Source organism: Phasianus colchicus, chromosome Z (genome assembly GCF_987193195.1).
Source record: "Phasianus colchicus chromosome Z, bPhaCol1.hap1.1, whole genome shotgun sequence".
NCBI classification, from domain to species: domain Eukaryota; kingdom Metazoa; phylum Chordata; class Aves; order Galliformes; family Phasianidae; genus Phasianus; species Phasianus colchicus.
In genome coordinates this window covers 63,639,752-63,665,463 of record NC_143476.1, presented here as the reverse complement: position 1 = coordinate 63,665,463, position 25,712 = coordinate 63,639,752, and the positions used below count along the sequence as shown (strand labels likewise).

General features: G+C 36.0%; 1 protein-coding gene across 4 annotated transcripts in view; it reads left to right on the top strand.

The window, feature by feature from the left end:
* The window catches only part of KDM4C (lysine demethylase 4C), a 301,499-nt gene that overhangs the window by 56,291 nt on the left and 219,496 nt on the right, over window positions 1-25,712 (top strand). For all 4 annotated transcript variants that reach the window (XM_090131682.1, XM_031606168.2, XM_090131683.1 and 1 more), the window contains 3 exons: window positions 5,217-5,266; window positions 16,965-17,068; window positions 21,604-21,741. In XM_090131682.1, the coding sequence (XP_089987808.1) occupies window positions 5,217-5,266; window positions 16,965-17,068; window positions 21,604-21,741 (292 nt within the window). The remainder of the gene's footprint in view (window positions 1-5,216; window positions 5,267-16,964; window positions 17,069-21,603; window positions 21,742-25,712) is intronic.

Genomic DNA, 25,712 nt, shown 5'->3' with positions numbered 1-25,712 from the left:
GGACTAGGTGATTTTAGAGGTCTTTTCCAACCTTTATTGATTCTGTGCTATTACTCTTAAAAATCTTTCTTACATTATTGTTGAAGGACTTGGTAGCTTTGGGCTGGATTTGTTTCATTTCAATGCTGTCTTTGTAAGAAGGTTTAGTAGCTTTTAATGTGCAAACTCTCCTGATTTTTAAAAATGAAATTATATCTTTTAAAAATTATTCCTGGGAATTACAATTAATTAATTTTATAGTGTGGTTCAGATTTTTTAATTTTGTTACAACCCTGGAATCACTGTTTGGGCTCTGCATAATTCGGATGGGTGAAAATAGGTCCTTCATGAAGGAATACATTGTGATAGACGTGATGAATGAAGAACTGCTCAGTCTAGACAATAGGCAAAAGAAGGGAAGATTTAAAATCTTGTGGTTTGATCATATAAGAACTGTAGTAACTGGGATTTGGATGCATATTTTTTTTGAAGTTGTATTTCTAAGTCATCACTGAAAAGCAGGGAACTTATTTAAGAATGTTGAGATAGTCCTTCTATATAAATATGCATTTTGGCTGCAACCAAGAATCTAACAAAGAAGTGAAAATGCTATTTCTATTCCCTTAAGGTAGCCTGTCAACCCTGTATCTCACCAAACTATACCTTAATAGTTAAGTTATGGGAGTATATTCTTCACTGTTCCATGTTACTAGTGATGTGGGTGCAAATAAGGAGGATGGAGGAGGGAAGATTTCGTTGTATAGAAGATGAGAAACCTTGCATTTATAATGTTTGCAAACAGAAGGTTTCTTTAATCTCCACTAACTGGTCATGAGGTAAAAGGAAAAACCCTAAGGCTAGGGAACAGTATTAAGACTTTCTGTGAGTTTTATTGTTACTATTTTTGAATACCGTGGAGGAAAAGGGAAAAAAACAAACATGAGTGTGTATTTACCCCTGTAAACAAGAGATTGTTCTGCAGACTGCTGTGTGTACTTTGGAGGTGTTAGAATGCTTTTACAACATCAGACTGATGTGAAGGAATCATTTAATGAATATTCATATATTAATGTCACACACTAACACAGCAGCAATATTAGAAATGATGCAATCTTAAGTTGTGTGCAGTGATTTTACCATAATTGAACTCAGATGGCCTTTCGGAGTTTGGAAGCTTGACTTTCTGACACTTTAAATAACGCAGATATGGAAAAGAGATTGAGTAAAAAATCTTTAAAATTCAAATGCTGTAGTAATGCTGTTTCCTATATTTTTTTCCCTGAAATTACATTAGTATAATGATATTTATTATCCGAATTTGTTTAGGCTTTTTCTGTCATTTCCTCTGTCTCATTTAAATATAAGTACAGAAACCGAATTTTACTGTGACTTGTGCTTATTATCAGGACAGTCAGATGGTTATACCATAACTGAAAGTGAGGAAAGAACATGAAATTAATACAAAAATCACAAAATTATTGATAAGTGATGTAATTGTGCCTTAAAGTTATTAAAAAGATCTGTTGTCTGTTCACATAAATGATTTTTGTCCTATTTTCCATAAGCACTTTTAATGTAATAGACTTTTTTTTTTGTTGCCTGATGTTTTTGCCATGGTCTCTCAAATGGAAATTTAGAAAGTAATATTGCTGTGGAGAGATGATATTAGCTGGCTTTGTGTTTTCTCAGATGTGTATTAGTTATTTTTTCTTCTGAAAACTGTAATTTTCGTCTGCGTTTTCCTTTGAGTTAAGCAGTTTCATCTGAGGTCCACATGCTTTTGGTTAGTTTGTTGAAATGAGCTGTGCTGAAGTTTCCATTTCTGACTTAAAGAAAGATTAAAGGAAATGGAAATTTTCTTTGGTGTCTTGTTATAGAGACCTGCAACATCCACATGTTCCTAATAAAACTGAACTTGAGTAAAATGCATATTTCGTTTTTTCCTTGCCATATTCTTTGCCATGCAAGGAGAAACTGTTTTCCTACATGGAAAACTCACTCTCATTAAAAAGTAAATGTGAAGAAAACAGTACTTTGAAGGTTATTTACATTTTGCATCTCAGAGTGTAAAAAATATAGTAACATACATATTATTAAATCTAAGCGGGCTGTGCATTGCCTATTTCAGCTGAGTTTGCAGAGCATTGGTTTTTCACAGCATAGTCAACTATGTTTGTCAACACACTTATTTTCTAAGCTGTGGGACTGAGTGATCACAGGGAACAGACTGTAGTTTGTTACTGTCTCCTCTGAAGAATATAGATGGGACAGTGAGCCTTCATTATCAGTAGTTTATGGGTAAGCAGTGAATGTTACTCCATGATGCTGAGATTTATTTAGAAAAAAAAAACTCATGCCAACTGTTATTTAAGAAGAAATGTCGTATTTTTTCCTGGCCCTAAATATTCTGTGTTGCTGGGGAAAACTGAAAAGCCATTACTAAATTCTTTGTATTTGTTTAGTGGGATGCAGTAGAATCTGTTTCAGTTCAGCTCGAAACAGTCGGTTTTACCTGTGTATTTGAAGTGATGAAGTGTTCTGTGTTATGAGATCCAAAAATCTACCAAAGATCTTATGTAACCTAAAGAGCCTGAGAGACAATATATTTTTCTTTTTTTTTCTTTTTTTCCTTTTTACACTGACTTAATGATCTGAGAAGGAATTTGAATGTTTTTTATTTAATGTTTGATATGGTAGACCAAGCATCTAGTTAAATTCACATCACCATACTTGGTCTGGTTTCCAAGACAGGCATGTTCATTTAAAAAGGCACAGTTTTCTTATATATTGTGTTTGGAACCAAGGAGAGGTGTTACTCCATTGTGTCTGGAGAGTGAATTTGGATCTTCTAATGATACTGCAAAGGCAGCCTCCTTTTCCTTATCCCTTAACCAAAGGCAATAGCATCAGAGGGAAGAAATGAAGGATCAAAGGTTAGATGCTGCTGCAGTCACCAGAAGAGGACAATGGTGAAAAGCACCAACTTAGGTTTAATGAACTATTGATTGATAAATTTATATTCACTAAATAAATAGGTGTAGCACAGTTAAATCACTTGTCCCCATTTATCTTCCTAATCGCTTAAAAGATACCATTTTTAATGTGACCTTAGTTTTCAAGTTTTGTCTTTTTGTACTACTGGTAAGTACTTAACATATATGCAGGTATAGACAGAGGTATATGGCTGTGTATTATCATAAAAATACAGCCCGATGCACTTACAGAAGAACAAGTTTTCAAAGTAACCCCAGTCCAATTAGAGACGAGAAAAGCAAAGGAAAATCTTCAGGTTGTCTTCTTAGACATAAATACTGTCTATTTTGGTTTTACTTTGGAGTTCAGTGTTTAATGGCATGGAATGCAATAGAAAACGCTATACATAGCTATATAGCTGAGGTGTGAAAGTTAAAAATATTTTAGATTATTATGTGTGTGCAGCTGCACATTTAATGTGTGGTGGAGAACAGGCATAGTTCAACAGTACAACTGGGGAGAAACAATTTTGGAAAGATAAAATTCTGAAGAAAACTGCAGTCAGTGAGCAGAGTCAAGCCAAAAGTCTCTTTGTTTAGTAGCATTTGGAGTGGGCTGTCAGGCATTGGCTTTGTTAAACTTGTTCTGTTTAGAGCACAGACTGTTGTGTTGGAATAGTCTTGCTTCTCTGACGCAGTTTCAGTTGTAATAGTTAAAAATTTGTGTGTGCAATAGGTGCAAATGGAGGCTGGAAATAGAGGAATGTTGTGCCAAGTGGGGGCTGTGAATGGCTTGCTTGTTTTTTCTTAGTGAGTTGACAGGAAATATGAAGTAAATTTGTGTTCATAATATAGAACAAGAGAAAAATCTGCATGTTGACTTATAAAATGTGGGTTTGAATTATTCTAAGTATGCATTTTCCCCTTTCTGAGCTGTATTTTTTTTTAGCAAAGATTAATTCAGTGTTGTTAAAATATTGAAGGCCAATTATATCACGCACTGAAGTTGTTGAAGTCAAAAGTAGAGTCTAATGCATAGACATACTGGTGACATGTCTATGAAGTGCACTAAATCTGTGAAGAACAAGGTTCTGTGTTTGCTCAGGTATCACTTGTTTTGTGAAGTTGTTGCAAATTGCTCGTGGAATCGTGTAAAAATATTTTATTGTAGGAGCAGAATGTTTCCAAGATCTGCAAAATTTCTGAATTGTTAGAAAATGTGTTTCTTAAGAATTGCAGTGAGTTACAAAGACAAGTAGCCTCTCATTCCACAGCACTGACAGTAAGAAAAAAATGCAGGAGACATTTAATACTCATATTTTTCTGCTGAAAATTTTAATGTATTTTGTGAAATACATTAAAAAGCAAAGAAGTTAAACCTGTGGGAATTGTATTTATTTTGTTATAAGTGTTTTTGTTTCACTTGGAAAAGAAAAGCGCTTCTTTTTTAATTGGAGTTATGAATGTCAGTATGCATGATTTTAAATGGTAATATATTTTTGAACTATGTATTATAATTTTTAAATTAATGGTAAGTTAAAATTGTTTTTCAAAATACCTTAATCTGTATATTTTCCTCAGAAAATAATACATGAAGGCTGTTCCAAAAGTAATGCATCCTGTTTTGTGATGTTGGTCCATTATGTTTGTGTTAGTGATCTTGCAGTAGAGACTGAACTTTCCCACCAGTATTGCATTTTGTTGCCATGTGACAGATGGCAGCAACAGAGCTCTCTGACAGAGTGGTGTCTGACATGGAAGTGCAGATGGAGCAAAGGTGTGTCACTGAATTCTTCCATGTGGAAAAAATGGCACCAATTGACATTCACTGACACTTGTTGAACATTTCTGGAGACCAACCAGTGGAAGTAAGCACAGTGAGGTGGTTCATTTCAGCAGTGGTGACAGCAACAGTGGGTCACCTCCACTAGTGCAGATTTGTGAGAGCTTGTCATGCAGGCTCTTGTTCATCACTAGAAAATGCATAGCTAACGGTTGATAGCTAGCTGTTGAAGGACAGTGTTCTGTAGCTGAGAATGTGCTCTTTGAAACAGTGTTGTTATACTCTTTGTGTCTGTTGTCATTTCCATGGAAATAAATGAGAGGCATTACTTTTGGAGCAACCTGTGTATTTTTTCTATATAATTTTTCACTTATTAATCTTCTTATTTTCTGTGCTTAAGGTGCTTAATTATCTGCAAAATACTGTTTTGTAAAGTAATTATTTCTTTAAAAGTGTAATCCTTTTCTTCACGTGAATTTTAGGTATGCAATTCCTCCAGAGCATGGGAAACGGCTCGAACGACTGGCTCAAGGTAATATTTTCAGTGTTTCTGTATGTTTGAAGGACAAGTCTCCAGCAAATTGAAAAATGTCCTCTACTGAACTACTCTGCTTTATTACTTCTTAACATCAAGTGACTTTTATGTTTGCAAGCCAGGAACGCCTTTTAATACTCTGAGGAATTTTAAGGGCCTTTTTCTTAGTACTTTATTTTGTGGTGGCATTTTTAGGTTAGTCATGTTTGTGAAAATAACACAAAATTTTGTCCTTTTTGTTCATTAGATTTTCATTGCAAATGTCTTTGCCTCTTTCCATGCCCCTGCTTTTCCTTATCATAGTTTTTTGCCATTGGAAACTTTTGAATTTATAGTCAATTTCGTTAAATGTGATTCAAAGAAAGAAATGTTTAAGAGAACAGTGTTTTCTGAAGTTTCACGGAAGTGGAATGGAATGTCAGGGTAGAGAAGGCAAACTTAGTACCTCTGAGAGGGGGGAGGCTCACAAACGATACCAACTGTACATCTTGTTTATAGCAGCCTACTGGCCAACGAGCAGCATAATAATGTACGCTAATTACCCAAATCACGTAGTGACTTGTGATCCCTGAAAGTGTGAGGAACATCTTTTGTGAAGAAGCAGAGAATACTGCGGGGATGGGGTCTAAAGGATGAAGAAGGATAATTTATAGAAAAATGTTTATTGCACAATTGTTTGTTTTATTTTAAATAACACTACAGATCTCCTCTTATTTCTAGATTGAGTAGTACATATAAACACAGGAATAATTAGGCTTGTTTCTTGACCTGTAGCATATGTTTTATAGCCTGCTATTGATGATACTATATAAGGAATGCTGGAGAGTTTGTGGATGCCCCTGGATGCATTCAGGACCAGGCTGGATGTGGCTCTGGGCAGCCTGGTCTAGTGGTTCGTGACTCTACCCACGGCAATAGGGTTGAAACTAGATGATCTTTGAGGTCCTCTTCATTCCAGCCCATTCTGTGTTTCTGTGACTTTATGAATAGCACTGAAAGCTGATAATTAAGTATTGTGTATCCGGACAGTTCTGAAAACGCTTGTTCATTTTCTTTTCATATCTGTTTTATGCACGTATATATGCATGGCAGGTTTTATGAGCAATAATTAAACTAGTTATTGAGAACAGTGATATCATGTGTATCACTGAGATGTGAAGGTAAAGACATGAGCTCGCAGCCTTAGAAGCAGAAATTAAAATGGCAGATTTCAACCTGGATAATTATTTTCATTATTCTGAAATTCCCCACATGAAAACTGAGAGTTTCTGCTGAGAGAGTTGTCACTTATTTCTAATTTCCACATCTTTTTTTTTTTTATGACCTGCAAAGTATAAAACTCTTCTTGTGCATATGTTGAAGGTTCTGATTTTCACAGATAAATATTTTGTTGCATGTGGTAGACCAGGCAAATCCCAGTTCCCTCAGCCTCTCCTCATAAGACTTGTGCTCCAGACCCCTCTGTAGCTTCATTGTCCCTTCTCTGGACATGATCCAGGACCTTGCTGTCTTTTTCTTAGTGAGGGGCCCAAAACTGAACGCAGTACTCAAGGTGCGGCCTCACCAAGGCTGAGTACAGAGGGACAGTTACTTCCCTTCTTGTGCTGGCAGCACTATTTCTGATGTAAGCCAGGATGCCATTGGCCACCTTGGCCACCTGAGCACACCGCTTGCTCATGTTCAGCTGGGCACTGACCAATATCTGCAACCAGTCTGCCCCAAGCCTGTAGCATTCCCTGGGGTTGTTGTGGCCAAAGTGCAGGACCCGGCACGTGGTCTTGTTGAACTTCGTCCCACTGGTGTCAGCCCAGCTGTCCAGCCTGCCCAGATCCCTTTGTATGGCTTCGCTATCCCTAGGCAGGTCAACACTTCCTGCCAACTTGGTGTCATCTGCAGACTTACTGAGGGTGCACCAATGTCCTCATCCAAGTGATGAATAAAGATATTGCAGAGGATAGGCCCCAGTACCAACCCCTGGGGAACACCACTCCTGACTGGACACAAGTTGGATTTAGCTCCATTCACCACCACTCTCTGGGCCTGGCCTTTCAGCCAGTTCTCCAGACAGCAAATCTTTGATCCACACCGTGATTACTCAGGAGAAGCAAAGATTTGATATATTTAAAGTCTTCTATACATCCACTTTTGATGTTTACTGGAAAGATGGTATTTGGGTTGATAGAATTTTTACTTGATATGGTTGAGCTGCTCAAAATCATATTATAAGATTTCACATCGACCGCTTATAGCTGTGCAGTAGTTCATTGCTAACTCCAGGTTTAAGCATTCTATGAACTAGTGTGTGCTCAGCAATTTTTTTTTTTTTTTGAGGGCAAGGAAAGTGAATGGGCAATTTCAGCAACATTTGTTCATTCCTTTCTAAAAGTAAGTGCAAGTGATGGGTACCATTGTTTGGAGCAGACTAAAAAAACTGCCAGTTTTTTGCTTTGACATATTGTAGTTTACTCAGGTATGGAGGTAACCTATACAAATTCAGGAACTAGGTAACTTTTTGAGAGATGTGCTTTGCTACATCTTTAAAAAAATAAGTTCACGTTTTCATGGGAACTTATGATGTTGCTTAGTGTAAATTTCTCTAAGAAAACACTGTGTTGGCAGATGAGGTCCTGAGATTTCTCAAGGCTCTTACTGCTGCTAATGGTGGCTTACTGTGGTAGGAGGAGTGGGACATAGAAACATGGGGAAGTAGTGGAAATCTCCACAAACATGGTATGTCAGAAGCTGGTAGGACACATGGTGTGGGGAGCAGTGTCTTATCTTAGTCAGAATTGGTAATAGGCTAAATGAGACTTTCTTCTCAGTACAACAGTATCACTCAACAGTTCTTAGGACAAGAACTAGTGAAAGTATTGTGGGACAGGCAGAGGTCAGGCCTGAGTAATACTGGCTTACACATTTTTCCACACATGGGAACAGTAACCTACCTCTATGCTTCATAATAGCTTTATTTAATGAAGCTGCCCAAGCATGTCAAATCAGCATTTCCAGTGCACACCTGCATGGAAGTTGGCGACTACTGCTGATAAGTCTATGACAGTACATGCTACAAGGATGTGTAGTGAATACAAATCTGCTTTCCTTGCTGAATTGTGATAAGTATGATCAAAACTTAATTACTTTTATTTCATAACTGGGTTTTGAACAGTGAGTATCAAATTGAAAATAGAATCAGATGTTGAACAATGAAAGTAACATTTTGGATAGGTTTTTTAATCTATTATTTATTCAGGGAATGAAGGTAGATTTCTGTAGGAGAGCTACATGCTCATACATAGGTTTTTATTGTTACAGAAGGTAGGTGTGTTAGTTTTACAGACAGATGTCTCTGACATTTCCTGCTTTCGGTGTTTGAGTCTAGTATCTTCTACTTTGTTTTTCATTGAGTAGGCTGCTTTTGTGGTATCTTTGGTCCAGCCAGTACTGTGGAAGATACAGTTCTTAAGATGTTGAACTTTATACTCACCTTGACATGGTTTTCACTTATTTTTGTTTGTAGTCTTCTGTTTCTAATTATTTCCCTGCTTAAGAAGGGTAAGATGTCTGATAGCTGCTGCCAGCTGAAATACAGTCTGAATTTTACAATAGGGTATATTAAAAAGGTGAATATACAGAATAATCTACATGGCAACAATTCAGTTAATCAGAAGTGTTAATAGAAGATAGCATAAATGAGACTTAGTGCTTAATTACATGTGTAGTAAAAAAATTCAGTTGTACTTTTACAAGTGTGTAATGTGAAGAAAAGTAGTTTATGCAAGGAGGCCGATGACTGACTAATTCTTATTGAATTAATCAAATGCTCCTATAGTAATAAAAATAATAAAACATTACATTAAGTGTGGCAGGTTGTCTAAGTCAAGGCAACAGTTGATACATTAAAATTAAAGGAAGGCTAGAATATTTTCCATTAACTTGTCTACATGTCACAATTGTCACATGTGCCTTTTGTGCATGAATGCTTTCATCTTTGCTTTCCACTGAAGTCTTGATTGACTGTGGCACCTACAAATATTTTATTTGAAATTACATTAGACTTGAATCTAATAAAGGCAACAGTTTGATTTTACCCTTCAGCTGCTTACTCATTTATGTAAGTTTTTTTCAATTTTTTGTAGACATAAATGTAATAAAAATTGCGAGTGAGCTGTTGCTGCAATTTTTATATGTGTTACATTAATCTATAATATTATGGTATTCTTAAGGATTTCTCATTTCATAAAATGAGTTAGAAAATAAAGAGAATCACAGATGACATTTTGGAGGATTTTCAAGTTCTTTTAATAGTTGACTTAATTGCAGAAATTATTTTGGAGAGCAAGTGGCATTTATCTGGTATTTAATTATGTTCAAGAAGAAACTAAAGTAAAATTTGACCTAAGTATATAGTGATACTATAAAAAGCTTTGTATGGTATATGGTATTAATTAGTCTGTTTCATGGAGAAGTCATTACCCTTTACATAAGAAAATAAGTGTAAATAGTCTTTTGAATGAAAATTGACATAGAGCTTGCATAACTTGTAAGGGTCTCAAATACGAAAGCTGCAGTTTAACTTTTTCCTAATTGGTAGTTATATGAGTCAAGTTAGGAAAGTCATATCTGAGAGATAATAAATGCAAGTCTGTAACATATTCATCTGGGTATAATAACACTCATATTTCACAGCACTTCATTTGTGGCTTTTATACTCTCTGCTTTATATGTCATACAAATTCTTCTTTGTTGAGAATGTTGCCGTGCATAATGTTCTCCCACTTACTTAAGTGTGCAGTACATAAAGGTAAATAAAATTGAGTCAGATCACTACAAACTCACTTTAATAAGTTATATTGTTTTTACTTATACCCACAAAAGTAAAACATAGAAAACATACTAGAAAACTTTGTCTTCCTTTTGTGTTTGCCAGTGTTCCAAGAGAAATTCTTGTAAGCAGTGAATTACGAGTATTTTGTATGTTCTGAAGTCCTTCAGATGAACAGCCATGATTTACATAAGTTAAAAAATTACCTTATTTTGAGCTTTCTTCCTTAATAGCATTAATTGGGATGAATTTTGATTACATGAAGTTACATTAAAGATACTTGCAATTTCGGATATTTTCTGAAAGCTTTTATGTTTTTCAGTTTATATTAATAAAGAAAATGAGAATATAGCACCTTTGATGTAAAATTTGAGTGTAAAAGTGTAGAAAAATAAGTATGACCTCATTCATTCTGTTTAGAATTTGATTTGAAAGTGTATCCAATTCTTATGTATGTCTGTTAAATAGTGACTTTATTTTCGACCAAGCTGATCACATAATTTAACAAGATAGTACATAGTCAGTTGCCTTGTAGAGCCAATGAAGTTACTCACGTGATTAAAAGTTGCTAATTTGAGAATAAGAAGATAGTAATTTGTCCATGTATGATCATAGCCTAATAGTTTGATTGAAAATAGTATGCACACATTCCTACTAGGTAGGTAATTGTTCCCATTATTTTAATTATGATAATCTACTGCAGAATGGTACCCTAATCCACTTCAGTTTTTACAAGTGATAACTGTGATACAGCAATATTATCTTCTGATATGAGCTATATTCTTAGAGTTGAAAAAACAAAGTGAAACAAAATTGTTCCAGGTATTGATGATCACTGCCCTCAGTAACTTATTGAGCCAACCTTATTTATAAATTGTCTTTACCCCCAAACCTTTTTATGTACTCTTTAATGTCTCTCATTGCAGCAGTGTTGTGTGTGGGAATCTTGTCTTCTTCAGGGACAGCTTGCAATCTGCTTAGTACCGACTTCTCCTAGTTTCCCCTGAAAATGAGAAAGTTTTGACTTGTATCTGGAATATGGACCATAAAACCAGAAATTGTAAAGTGATATTAATGTCTACTGAGGTAGATTAGCCTTCACTGTTAAGAATAAAATTAAAAAAAAAAAAAAAAAAAAAAGAAGGAAAGAAGTTGGTTAGTAAAAGTAATTTTGGTCATGTTAACTCTTGGAGTATGTATGTGGAATTGTCTGAGAGCATGTTTGTGACTCTGCAGTTGGAAGACTGTTTTCACATATTCTTTGCTATTGTTTGTTGTGTTAACTATAGAAAGCTGATAAAAAGCTTGAGTAGGACCTTCCATTTACTTGTCTCTTCCTTTGTTGTGTTCATACCCAAACATTTGTCCACCATTTGTTGAATCACATTTTTATCATAGAATCATAGAATGATTTGGGTAGAAAGAGACCTCAAGAATCATTAAATTTCAATCCCCCTGCCACAGGCAGGGTTGCCAGCCACTAGATCAAATACTGGATTAGATTGGCCGGGGCTCCACCCAACCTGGCCTTAAACATCTTCAGGTACATGGCATCCAAGAACTCTGGGCAGCCTGTGCCAGCAACTCACCACTTTCTCTATAAAAAACTTCCCTCTGACATCTAATCTAAATCTCCTCTTTAGTTTAAAACCTTCCCCCTTGTCTTGTCACTATGTCTGGAAAAAGTTGATTTCTCTCCTGTTTCTAAACTCCCTTTAAATACTAGAAGGAGACAATTAGATCTCCCTGTAGCTTTCTCTTTTCATAGGTGAAGAAGGCCAGTTCTTTCAGCCTGTCTTTGTAGGAGAGGTGCTCCAGCCCTTTGATCTTTCCAGTGGCCCACCTGTGGACCCTCTCCAAAATCTACACATCTTTCTTGTGTTGGGGACCCTGGACCTGGATGAGTACATCAGCGGGGGCCTCACAAAGGCAGAATAGAGGGGGACAACCACCTCCCTTGCCCTGCTGGCCACCCCTCTTCTGATGGAATCCAGGATACCATTGATCTTCCAAGCTGCACGTACGCATTACTCGCTCATGTTAAGTTTTTCATCAACCAGGGCCCCTAAGTCCTTCTCCACAGGACTACTCTCAAAGAGTTCTTCTCCCAGTTGGTATACATATTTGGGGTCACCTTGACACGGCTCAGCTTGGTGTCATCAGCAAACCTTCTGAGGGTGCACTCAATCCCATCATCTGTCATTAATAAAGATGTTAAAGAGTACTGGACCCAAGATGGACCCTTGGGGGACACCGCTTGTTAGCAGCCTACACATGAACATAGATAGAGCCATTGACCAAAACCCTCTGGCTATAAGCTTCCAACCATTTCCTTATCCACCAGGTAGTTCATCCTTCAAATCCATATCTTTCCAATTTAGAGATAAGGATTTGGAGGGGGACCATGACAAAGGCCTTGCAGAAGTCCATGTAAATGACATCAGTTGCCATTTGATGCCATGCCTCTGTCATAGAAGGTCACCAGACTGGTCAGACACAACCTTCCCATGGTGAAGCCATGCAGCCTGTTTTGGGTTACTGTTTTGTCCCTCATGTGCCTTAACATGTCTTCCAGGAGGATCTGTTCCATGATCTTCCCAGGCTCAGAGGTGAGGCTCACTGGTCTTTAGTTCCCCAGATCCTCCTTCCTCCCTTTCCTGTAAATGAAAGTGATATTTCCCTTTTTCTAGTACCCAGGGGTTTTGCTTGACAGCCACAACTTTTCAAATATGACAGAGCCCAGCGACCACATAAGCTAGCTCTCAGAACCCTGAGATGCTGCTGTTTTGAATTGTCAGCTTGTGTACTGTGTAATAATAAGTATGGAAGAGGTCTGCCACTTCTCAAGAGATCATCTGTGAAAATGAGGTTGCATGCGAATTATCACAAACCACCTGATTTTATAGAATTCGTTTAGAGCTCATGGGTGCTTACTTTCATGTAGCCAACAAAGCATGAATCTACCACAGAACTTGAATTTAGGTACGTTCTAGATAGATTGCAGTTTTTTTTTTTCTTTTGGATCTGGAAATTTACTGCATATTCAGGATATATTTTTAAACCTGTGACTTGTTAATTATAACGTGAGATTGGTATTTGGGAGTGGTTCTGCTGTGTTGCAAGATTGTCTTGGATTTGCTTGTGGCGGTGTTAAAATAATTGGTTAATGAAGAGAGAAAGAGAACTATATGGCATTCTTATTATTTAAATGTCAGTATGCTGTAGGAGAGTCTGTGCATTTAATGTATTTCTAAAGGTCTTGCGATGCTTCTAATGTGGTGTCCTCTTTTACAGCATGTTAATAGGTCTTTTTATATTTGTTAGTCCATTCTCCTGCAGTGTTCTTTGCTGAAAGAAGAGTTTGTGTGACCTTATCTTTAGCCAGACCAGAAGAAAAGACCTTCTGATGAAACCTCTTATGAGTACATACTATCTTCCTTTCCTCTCTTGTTCACTGAAAGAGAACATTTCTGAGAAATGCTGTGAATGTGTGTCCAAGTGTAGACTTCAAAAGGATCTGGAAAAATATTTTATAGTGGCATGGAAAGTGTCAACAACACCTTTGTTTTCATTGAGAGAGCACTGTAATTACAGACGTTGCCTGTAATTTTCTCTTAATGGATGTTCAGCAGGTTGTAGTCTACTGTTCAGTGTTTTTTGCAGCTTGCTTAGAATTCAACAAGCTTACCTTGTGGTTGGAGTTGTCACAACTCTTTCTTATCTTTTAGAGCTGTAGTGGTACAACTGAAGTTTTGGATATTTGCCCATCATTTGTTTTCTGACATTATTTGTTGAGCTAATTAAGTGTTTTGCTGTACCAAAATTTTGTACGAATTCTGTTTACTCACACAGAATCAACTCAGTCAAGCTCTCCTTGCTTTTGGAAATGGAATTTCTTTGTTGTTTTTCATAACAGTTATTTTCTCAGTCTCAAGTGTCACTTTTGATCATTTTCTTTCTGTCCGTTTTGGTCTATTATTTCCTAATGCTGCTCAGGTCTGAGGTTTCTTGGAAGCCATAGGCTATCAATTCCAAGTTATGGTTATTATAATTGCTATAGATATTAATTGTTCCAAAGTATTTGAAGTGTATTCACCGGAACCAACTATTAGTTGAGTAGTTTCCTTTTTCTATCTTTTATTTTAATGAATCCATACATACTTATGTGATGAAACTGAACCCTCCAAAAATTGTTACTTGAAACTTAAACTAGCATAATTTGTAATTCCAGTACAGTAAAAAAAAAAAAAAGCATTTTGTAATTGCAAGTAAATCTGACACACTTTAATAGAATTTGATCTCAGGACATCCTAATAAGAGGCCTTAATACTTCTGCCAACATATGTGTATGTTACACCTTTACTGCCTAAGTGAACTTTTTATTGTAAGGACTGTCTGTGCAAACACAGTAAAGCAATGTCAATCCTTTTACTGTGAAATGTCCTTGGCTAATTTCATATATAAACTAAACAGTGTTTTTATGTCTTTAGTCTAGTTGCTTGTGTTAATCTTTCTCATATATCTTGAGTGAAGTCTTCTTACTAATTTCATACATTTACAAGGCCTTTTCAGTAAAACAGAATTGATTTTGGAGAATAGTTGAACAATGTTCTTGGTTAATATATTTCCTATGGACAAACATTTACGCCTTGAATAATCTTAGAAAATCTATCTACCTGGATCTCTCTCAGAGATTGTTTTTATTCTTACAGTATCAACTATTTTATGCATAAATGAATCAGAAAGGGATTTTTCTATATTATTTTTGTTGCTGTCATTAAGGAGACTTTGTCGTAATGGTTAGCTGGTGTTTTTTCTTCACTCTCTAGTTGTGATGCAGAGCAATTGGTAAAATATATACTTTTAATACCATTTGCTTCATTTTAATCTATGTCCATATTTCTCAGGACAGGTCTTCCCTGTGGAAGGATAGTGCTACATATGTTACACACATTTTTCTTGTAACAGAAATAAAATCGCTGTTCTGAAGTGGCTTTTTTTTTTTTTTTTAAAAATATATTTATTTTCCTTCTCAATATACTTTTTTGTTTGTTGGTTTCCAGCAGAATCAGACAAATTAGTATTTATTTAGTTACAAAAGTAGAATTTCACCCGGTGTGTTTTGGAGTGGTGAAACTTCTTACACTTAACAGTGAGAACTCATTAGAGCTAAGATATGGAACCATCACTTCTTTCAGCTTGTTTGCTAAGTTTTCTCCTGTGGATTTGTGATAGTGAGCTCCTTTGTGCCTTAATTCTGCTTTATCAAAGTTAAGCAAAAATTTTTGAAATAATTACTTTAGAGAGTATTTTATTTTCCAGTCGTAGCCCATGAGGCTTTCTGAAGTCACTGAAATCACTTGAAAATAAGTGACCTACAATGGAGTGAGCTGTTGGTGTTAATAAGTCTTGGCAACGTTGCAAAATACGCTCTCCAGAAGAAAGCAAAATAAATTAATGAAGTTTAACTTCACAAAAAATAGCTTATTTTCAAATGCTTTATGACTGATACAGTAAAATATACATTTTCCAGGACTGCTAAATACTGGAAAATTGAATTTATTATTTATACTGTCTCTCTTGGTGATGCTTGGTAGCGATCCGGTACAAACTCCAGGAAGACTGTCAAGATAAATATTATCTTTCTGATAACTGTAAAGATAAGAAAGAGCTTCTAATCTTTGCTGATTAATAAGTTAACTGTTTCCCTTAGCTATTCTAGTTCTATTGGTTTATTAGTGCTATAACTCTGCAAAACTTGAGTAGCGTTGCATTATGATACAGCCAGAAGCATTCCTCACTTCCTCAGCAAGAGTCACCCTTACTTTGGAGCAGGGCATGCATCTGTACTTAAGTAGAATAGTGACTGAGAGCAGATTCAACAGCGGCTGGTTAAATGGTTCTCACTATACTACTTCATTTTTCAATCCAAACTTTTCACGGGCATTTTGTTGTTACCTACTATGCCCTATTCTTTTTTCAGGCTATGTTGTTTTTCCCATAATGTAGTCTGGAAGGATTAATGGAGTGTTTTGGAAACTTGCCCTCCTTGTCCTTCTCAGTTTTCCCCATTTCCTTATTGTAACAGTATTTCCATAGTATTTCTTGCTGTGGTATGTTTAGGTTGAGGGTAAATGAAACTAATGTTTTCTGAAATACTGAAATTTAGTGGTGCTGAAACATCATCTTAGATTTTTTTTTGCTTTTCCCTTCATTCATTCATCTTCGTGTACTCACCAGCTGGATTTTCTTTACTTAATGAACTAAGTGGAGTTAGTGGATTAGTTCATAAATAATCATGCAAGTTGAAACCTGAATAGCTTTACACCAATTTTTGTTCAAGGAATTCAAAATCAGATACAAAAAAGCAAGAATCAAAACAAAATGGAAAAGCTCTTCTCAAAACACCAAAAAAACCTCCCTGAACTTTGAGAAATAGTTAAAAATGATGCCACACTTTCCAGCTTTTTGTAAGTAGAAGGTTTTGTTTCTTGACTGTGTATGATCTTCAAGTGCTACGTATATTTGATTGTTGTGGAATCCTAACTTTAAGTAGTGTGGTTGATTTTCATGCATGCAGGGGCGGCAGAGTGAACAGTAATGTGGGAAAATATAGAATAAATTGGAACAGGAACAGGGTGGCCAGATCTACAGGTGCAGTTTTTAAGAGTCATTTAATTCTTTAAAAAATAAACAAAAGATGAAAATTAGCTGAAAAATGTAGGAGATGCATTTGAGTTTTATACAAATCTCTCTGCAGCCAACAATGACAGGACGATGTATAATTTGTTGTAAAAAAAAAAAAAAAGGTACAAAAATTTTCTTCTTGTTTTAATTAAAAGATACCCAATTTTGCTTATCTTCCCTTACTAGGATTCTTCCCAAGCAGCTCCCATGGATGTAATGCATTTCTTCGCCACAAGATGACTCTGATTTCTCCCTCAATACTGAAAAAGTACGGAATTCCTTTTGACAAGGTACTCTGGTGTTTATTTTTAAACTGTGTTCATGTGTCGAGTTACACTGTGTTTATTGTAAAGATTCTTTATAGTAGAAGTAACACTGAGGTATGTTTTAGGCCCTGACTCCCTAAAACAGTGAAAATGAATGCCTGTGATACTAGAACTCTTACGTGAGTTAGATTGCAATTCTCTAGTAGAGAGTTATGACTGCTTGCAGTGGTCAAAGTCTGTACCTGACAGTGTCTGTGCTTTTAATGGATCACTGTTATTTTTTATTTTTAATTTTTTATTTCCATGCAAGCCTGTGTATGGCTGTCTAGTGATTGAAACCCTTCTTAACTGGCTGCATTACTGCTAGTTACATACCTAATACATGCTTTGTTTTTTTAATGTTTCTGTAGGTTGTAAAAAAAAAGCTTCAGATTACTTACAGAGTAACTGAAAGAACTGTTATTTAATTTAAAATATACACAAAGCTGAAACATTACAAAAAGAAAGAATGATTATTTTGTAGTGCTGGGTAGTAGTGTACTGGAACTTTGTATTAATAGGAAGTGGAAAGAATAAATTTTGGCGTTTTTCTTGGTGGACAAATTTAAAACTTGATTGCTTTCAAACATGTCTGAAGTATTCTGTTTGTTGTTGCCCTCAAAATTTTCTTTTCTGTTTTTTCATTCAACATTTTCTGTTGAATTTTGAGCTTCCTGCAGGTGCCAGTTAGTAAAAGTGTTTCTACTACATTACTTTCTCCTTAGTGTATGTATTCTGTATCCTGAACAGTTTGTAAATTGTAAATTTCGAAATGAAAAGATTTTGCAAGCCTGCTCAGAAGAGTACATTCTGATTCATAGTCTCCTGCCTGAACATCTGTTTATATTCTAATATCTTAAAAGCCTTTTGACCAACTAATCGGTTATGATTCTTACTCTCATCTTGCTGCAGAAAAGTCCTTTAAATTGTCCTCAACACAGTCCTTGTTTATTGTTGAAGTTTTTATTTCAGGTTGTATTTGTAAATTGATATCATATAGGCCTTTGTATATGAAGTTAGCTTCCCATATTCCCCTGCCTAGATTATGCAATACTGCACATCTCTTTTTGTTGATGTTTGTCTTACACTATTAAATGTAGCCCATGGAATTGCTTACATTATGTTTTTGTATATATTATGTAGAATGATATGAAATGCAGCATGCAGTATTTCAAGTGAATGAATATGAAATAAGTTCAGAACTGGTAGGGTGATATAATGTGTATTGCACTTTGTAGCCTTACTACCATCTGAAATCAGTCCTTTGTGCAAGAAGTAAATATAATTAAAGATTATTTCTCGATTATGTCTTGAGAGAGATCTTACAGCAGATATTTGCCAACAATGTGAAATATTCTCAAATATCTACAGCATTGTCTGCAACTACAATGGTTACTAGTAAATTAACAGTAATTGGTACTAAGAGTTATATGCTTTTGGTAAAACTGAATAGATAGAAATTTAAGAAGGATACAAGTTGATTAAAAAAGCATCTGGGAAATGCAGCATTATTCTTAAGGCACAGAAGTAAAGAGTAAGGTAGATTTTTATGCGGTGTGAAGCCACTCATTTGTTCATGCCTTTTGAAAGATTACTTTTCTTTTTATGCTTAAATTAACATATGTATGAAACTGGAGAAATGTGGGCTTTTAGAATGATATGGCCTGCCTTGGAAAGCAAGCTTTTTTGAATAAATTACATAAAAAGTTTGTTTTCTGAATGATATATTATCATTGTAGTTGCTGAGTTCAGCTTTGTAATATACAGGTAAGTTCTGATTCCCTTCATAATCTTATGCTTTATCATGAAGTCTCAGATGTATCCTTCCAAACAAGGTTTTATAGCTTGATTTATGATGTTCGATTTACTGAACGTTACTCTTAACAGCACAATTTTCAGTGGTTTGTGTTTAAGGTAGCATCTTGGTGAATGCTGATACATTTGTTTTTTGGGGTGGGTAAGGGATCTGATGTTCTTAATTCACTGTATTGATTGAATCTGTTCTTCAGTTTTTTTAAATGAAAGTGCTAGAAATAGTTAAATATTTTAAGTTTGGTTCTGTCAACTAGTGTTAGGAGGAAGCAGTCTGTACCCAAGTGTAATTGTAATTAATGGGATTCAGTGAGAAAGTGAATAGAGAAAACCAGGCTGTGATCTCTCATGGCTCAAAGTGATAGAACTGGAAATGTGCTGAACGCTGATAAGACAGCCTACGCCTACCAGGTGGCAGCTGAACTGGTGCTTGTTGCAATAGAACACCTGCTAAACTGTCAGCAGTGGGAGGGTGTATTGAGATAAATTTTGGAATTGCTGGCATTGAGAATAATCCTTCTTAAACATTCCCACAGTGATTGTTGAAGTACTATAGTAGCATTTATAATATATGCATCTGTATCTGTGTTTGCATGTATATGCTACATATAAACCCCACAAAATATTAACCTTGCAAAATGCAAATGAAAAATGTAAAATACAATTTTGCAGTGCTTTATATTTCAGCTCAGCATATTCTTCTTTTTTTTTTCCCTCTTTGCATCCTCCCATAAGACTATCAGCAATTTACATCAATAGGTGAAGTGTTAAACCTTTGTACTTATTCTTGCACCACACATAAAAATCACAGAAAGGAATTTTAACAACTAGCAGATGAAAATTTTGAGAGAGAAGAAAGAGAGTTATAAAAACAGATTCTTATTAGGAAAATGTCTCAAATTGTGATTTTGATTTATTGAATTGTTTCAAGTCACTCAATTTTTGCTACTTAAAATCATACGAGTATTTCTTTGCAAAGCAAAGCATTGTCAGACAATGAAAATAAATCTATTTCATCTCCAGGAAGTCTCCTTATTTCCCTGTAATCAGTGAATACACCTTTTTGAGCAGACATCTATCATTACTCAGATTATCTGCTGAACTTAGATTGCTTTTTAGTGGTGCTGTCTTCTGTTTCTCTTTTCACGTAGAACTCATTTGACCCTTTTCTTCTGAATCTTCTAGTTAACAGATTAACTCTTGTCAGATTGTTGAGGAGACAGTGTAGTATTTCTAGTCTCTGACTAGTTTGTCCTTGATACAGTCTTTGGTGGTCTTTACTGAGGCTTTAGTCTCTTGGACAGATATTAGTGGGTGATGAATAAGTGCCAACTGTATTTTTCTTCGGTTCTGGAGGAGAGCACCAGTCCATCCAAGTGTGGGAAGATAAGAGGTTGTTTTTCGCCTTGAAAGAAAATATCCTGACCAATCTTTTGCTTATCTTGCCCCACATTTTTTTTTTTTCTTTTTGTCTTCTAGAAGAATTTTATGTCTGGTGTTGATAACTGTTAGGTATTGGGGTTCCTTCAAAATTCCTGTATTTTGAGACTGCAAAATACAGTTACTATCACAGTATTTATAGCTTTTTTTTTTTTTTTTTTCCGTCTACCTCTAATTTCTTGTTGAATCAGTAGCCTCAGCATGCATTTATTTTGATTGCTGTTTGCTGTACTTGGAAAGAACAGAATAACGACTCAGAACTACCCTTGCTTATTTTCTAATGCAGTACCAAAGTGTACACCAAAGTGTAGTTAAGCTGTTCCTCTTTGAGAATCTTCTTTGAGGCCACCTGTACTCTTAGTATATCGAGTTATGGTCATAAGTAGTACCAGAATTATTCTCTCTTGAACTGTGCCTATAGAGAAAGAGGATAAGGACAGAAGCACATTACATTTAATTTTGAAGTAATGCTTGTGCATTTAAAATAACAATTTAAAGTTCAGACATTCTGTGTGGTATATCCAGCTCAAGAATCCTGTTATGTGTTAATAAATGCCTGGTGCAGTGGAATTTTCTTTCCTATACAAAATGATCTGAAGATACTGCCTCAGGTGAACATAATGTAATGTGTTTCACTGTTTTCCTTCTAGTATATTCCACTGGTATAAAACATATTTTCTGTGCCAAGTCTCAGTAACTTAGTTTCTTCTATTTTATGCTGGATCATCACTGTAGCTTAAAAGCCTAATCAGTCCCTCAGGTGAGTATGAGAGAAGGCTGGGGATAAGATTTTTTTCCAGGAACAGCAGAATACTTCTGGTGCCATTTTAGGGAATCATCTTGAGGGTGGTGAACAGAATAATTTCTTCATTGCATACTAGTACTTAGGGATGATAACTATGGATATTTTCAGTCCATTGTATCTCTGATTCCTCTCATTCAAGAAGATTGGTACATTCTTTCCTCCATCTTTTCTAACTCCCTGTTCTTTCACATATTATCAGAAAACACCTCCTCCAAGATTTACTTCTTTGAAAGTAGTTTCTGATTTTGTAAAGTGATACATGAAGCTATGCTGAGAAGATATCCCAATTAAAGTAAATAACATTGTCTCATGCATTGCATTTCTGCATGTATTAGATGACAGTTGTGTGGAAGGAGAAATTTTTTTCTATCTGAGTAACGGTAAAGGAACAGTTTAATTTTAATTGGTACAAGAGCAGAACTGCTTTTGTAATATGCTTCACTTTCTTTTTTTAATGCAACAGGTTACACAAGAGGCAGGAGAATTTATGATCACTTTCCCATATGGATACCATGCAGGATTTAACCACGGCTTCAACTGTGCAGAGTCAACAAACTTTGCAACCATCAGATGGATTGATTATGGAAAAGCAGCAAAATTGGTAAGTCACTGCAGAGAACTGTTGTTAAAGGGACTTCCGTTGATTCTTTTTGGTCGTCATCTATTAAAGTCAATGAGAAGTGGGGAACTTTCAGGTAGTATCTAACCTTGCCACCTTGCCAGTTTTATTTGTAGTTACTCTTTTTTTTTTTTTTTAACTTCCCCGCAGCATGTATTCCTTTCATTACTGAATTTTGTTTTCAGCTAAATCTGTGTATTGTTCTTTAAAAACAATTTCTATTTATGGAAATTTTCAAGTGGAAGTTAAATGTATTGAAGGTATATGAGTCGTTGGGGTCCACAAAGGCAGTGCTTGTGCCACTGCAATTAACTAGGGAATGAAGCAAGGCAGCAGTAAAAGTAACAGATGTTCCTTAGCTACCTGTAATGAAAAAAGCCAGAAGGCCAGGCACCATAAGAATCAGTATGCCTACATGAAATCTTGTATTCCTCTAGAGGTAACTGCACCCTTTTTTTCCCTAGAGTGCTTGTATTATAATGCACTCAACATAGGAAATAAAGAAGAAGAACCAGAGATGTGTGCAGTTACAGGGCCATGATCTCACTATGATCATGGAGACATGATGGGAAAGCTTGCATGACTGGATGCTGTCATGAATGGGTATGTGCTGTTTAGGAGGGAAAGGTTGGTGAAGTGAGGTGATGGAGCTGCTCTTTGTGTGAGAGAACAATTATAGTGTATTGGGCTTTACTTTAAGGGGTGAATGATGATCAAAGGAAGAACCTGTGGGTGATAATTAAGGGGCAGCTTAATATAGGTGACACTGTTGTGGATGTATATACTACATGCTACCTGATCAGGAGGAGAAAGTTGGTATGGCCTTCTGCAGACAGCTGGAAGTAGCTTTGTGATCCTGTCACTAGTTCTTGCAGGACACTTTAACCATCCTGATATCTGTTACTTTAGCAAGACAGCCAGGCCTGCACGGTCCAGGAGGTTCCTGCAATGCACTGAAGAAAATTTATGAAATGTGGAAAAAAAACCTGGCCACCTGGGAGGAATGTAGAAAAGCTGTCAGGGCATGCAGGCATGCAATGAGGAAGGCTAAAGCCCACTTGGAATTCAATCTGGCAAGGGAGGTCAAGGACTACAAGGGAGGTTTTTTTAAGTGTGTTAACAGTAAAAGGAAAGCTAGGGAAAATGTGAGTGTACTACTAATGAGGTGGGTGCCCTGGTAACAGGAGATGCTGAGAAGGCAGAGATACTGAATGGCTACTTTGATTCTGTCTTCACTACAAAGATTGCCCCTTGGAATCATGAACCCTGGAGGTAAGAGAGAGAGTCTGAGGAACAGAAGACTATCCTTTGGTTGAGCAGGATATGATCAGAGACCATGGGATTGATAGTATAGGCACCATAACAAAGTTAACACACTGATCAGAAACTCTGTCAGCAGCCATGTCTTTTTGTAAAGTTCTTGACCAAATAAGGGACCTGGCCTACATAATACGTGACCTTTTGCCCGGACAACACCTCCCAATGGAACCTTGCAACCACGAAAGACCCCTATGCAAAAACCCTATGTTAACACAGTACATGAGAAGAATTAAATTTTAGTGTGTTGCAATTCTAGGAATAGGCAGACACGTTGTGGAATATTCACATTTTAAAATGTATACAATCTGTGTGCTTTAGATCCTGGGTATGTGTGCTAGGAGAAGCAATCTGCTGTGCTACAATAAAGGACTGTTGGCTTTCTAACCCCTTGCTTGGGTTGGCAAGTTTCATTCATGGATTTTGGTGAGAATGGGTTGCCTCCAAGTAGGTCTTTGAAAATGTCAGTTTTTGCATCTTGAATTGGCCTTGTTGAATGTCGTTAGGTTCACAAGGGCCCGCTTTTCAAGCTTGTCCAGGTTCCTGTGACTAGTAAGTCATTTAAAAAAGATTTAAATATTTGTTACTGTCATGGATGGAGGCTAAGGCACTGCACACTTCACTCATAAGAAGAAGACAAAAAGATATTTATTGATATGAAATAGATATAATGTGTTAATTTGAATAGCTGTGACAGCAACAAGTTTTGAAATGGCTAGATATCCTCGACTCTTTGCTACACAGAGGGGGTGGTGGCAGCGTGCATAAAGAATCTAACATCAAATCTTAGTGAAGCTTGTGTAGTTCGAAAACACTATATAGTTTACTGAGAATCTGTCAGGAGTGCATCACCATATCCTCAGTAAATCTCAGCACAGGTGTTAAGTAACCTTGAGAGTTGTCTCTACTCGGGGAGATTCTGGTGTGCAGCCAGCTGCTTGCAAGAAGAACTCTTAAAAGGGATTCTTAGGCTGCTTTGTAGGTATGGAGTAAGATGATTGACTGATGGTCATACAACTTAGAATTGGATCTGTTGAGCTAGGTGCCTGTTACCAGTTCTCAAAGCACTCAGTCTGAGACAATATGGTGGGTTACTAACTGTCTCCATGAAGCCCTGACTGTTACCGGTCACAAGGACAAGATCTTTTGCACCTCGTAGTATGCACTAGGCCTTGGGCATAACAACCAGGCTGGGTAAGAGGGCAAGGAGTGCACTGCCAAAGGTAGTTCAGAATTTTAGTACAGTACTTCAGTGAAACAAAGTTGAGAAGAATATGGGCATGGACACAGAACTGAGTTTGTTGTGGCAGATAAAACTACAAGGATTCTGTTCTAAAAGGATGACTGTGCTACAGCTCTAAATTTGACTCAGTTGAGTCTAAAGAATGGTAGATTTATCTTTGGATGCAGGAAAGGTAGTGATACCTTCAACTACATGCCTTATAGTGTACAGGTGCTTTTTTTAAAAATATTTTATAAAGCACAGTCTACCCTTCTGTGTGCAGCAGCTCCAATTCAAACTATTGTTTGTTTTATGCCTCCAGTATGGACACTCATTTTTTGTATTATATCCTAAAGTTAAGTCATGATCAAATTGAACAAGAAGATAATTGGTTAAAGCAAAGAAATTATATCGCTTTATATCACTTCTAAATTGTTTCTGAAATTCTGAATTTTTAGCTGGATGGCCTTGGCATATATACCCTAAGTACAGTTTTAATTAATGAAAAGTATAGCATATTGATATGACTTTGATCTTAGGACATTGTCATCTATGGTCTGTGGTCATTACACATAGAATCGTAGAATCATAGGATGGCCTGGGTTGAAAAGGACCATAATGATCATCTACTTTCAACCCCCTGCTACATGCAGGGTCACCAACCAATAGACCAGGCATAGGAGCAGTATTGTTTGTGTATGCATATATAAGAAATATAAGCTCGGTTGAATTTAAGTTGAATTTAAATATATTTCAAAGTTTTAAAAGAGCAGCTGAATCAATTTCAGCTTCTGTAGAGAAATCTTAGACGCCACAATCACATGTGAAGTCTGATTCTTTGGCAAATGATAGCAGTGTTTAAAGTTACTTATTTTTATTACTTATTACAAAAAATACATGACAAAGCTTCTTTTTTATCTTTTTTAAATGCAAAAGAAAATGCTAAGAAGTACAAATAGAGTTCTATGTTTTTTTTACAGGAATTATGTAAGTAAGAAGTGACAGATAGTGAAATTCTTATAATACATGTCTATATTTGCTTATGCTGTACAAATAGGGTAAACAAGCTGATAAAAGAAAAAGCATTTTATGTAGCTGTCTATTCTTGAAGTGTAATTTCATGACACTTTGAAAGCATAACTAACTTACGGAGCTATTGCAAATCAGATGTTATGTTTCTTTATTATGGCTTTTCTAGAAATACTTAAGTGTAGCTATGATTGCTTTTATAACAACTTCAGAAAATTTTCTGAAAATACTAAATACTGGTCTGTATGCCCAAAGAGTACTTTTATTTTTGTAAGTGCTCTGATAATGTGATAAAAAAAAAAGTGGCTTTACATTCTCATTTGTCATTCTTCTGAGTGCTGATGTTGTGTTTAACTTATCTATTCTTTGTTTATGTTATATGTAC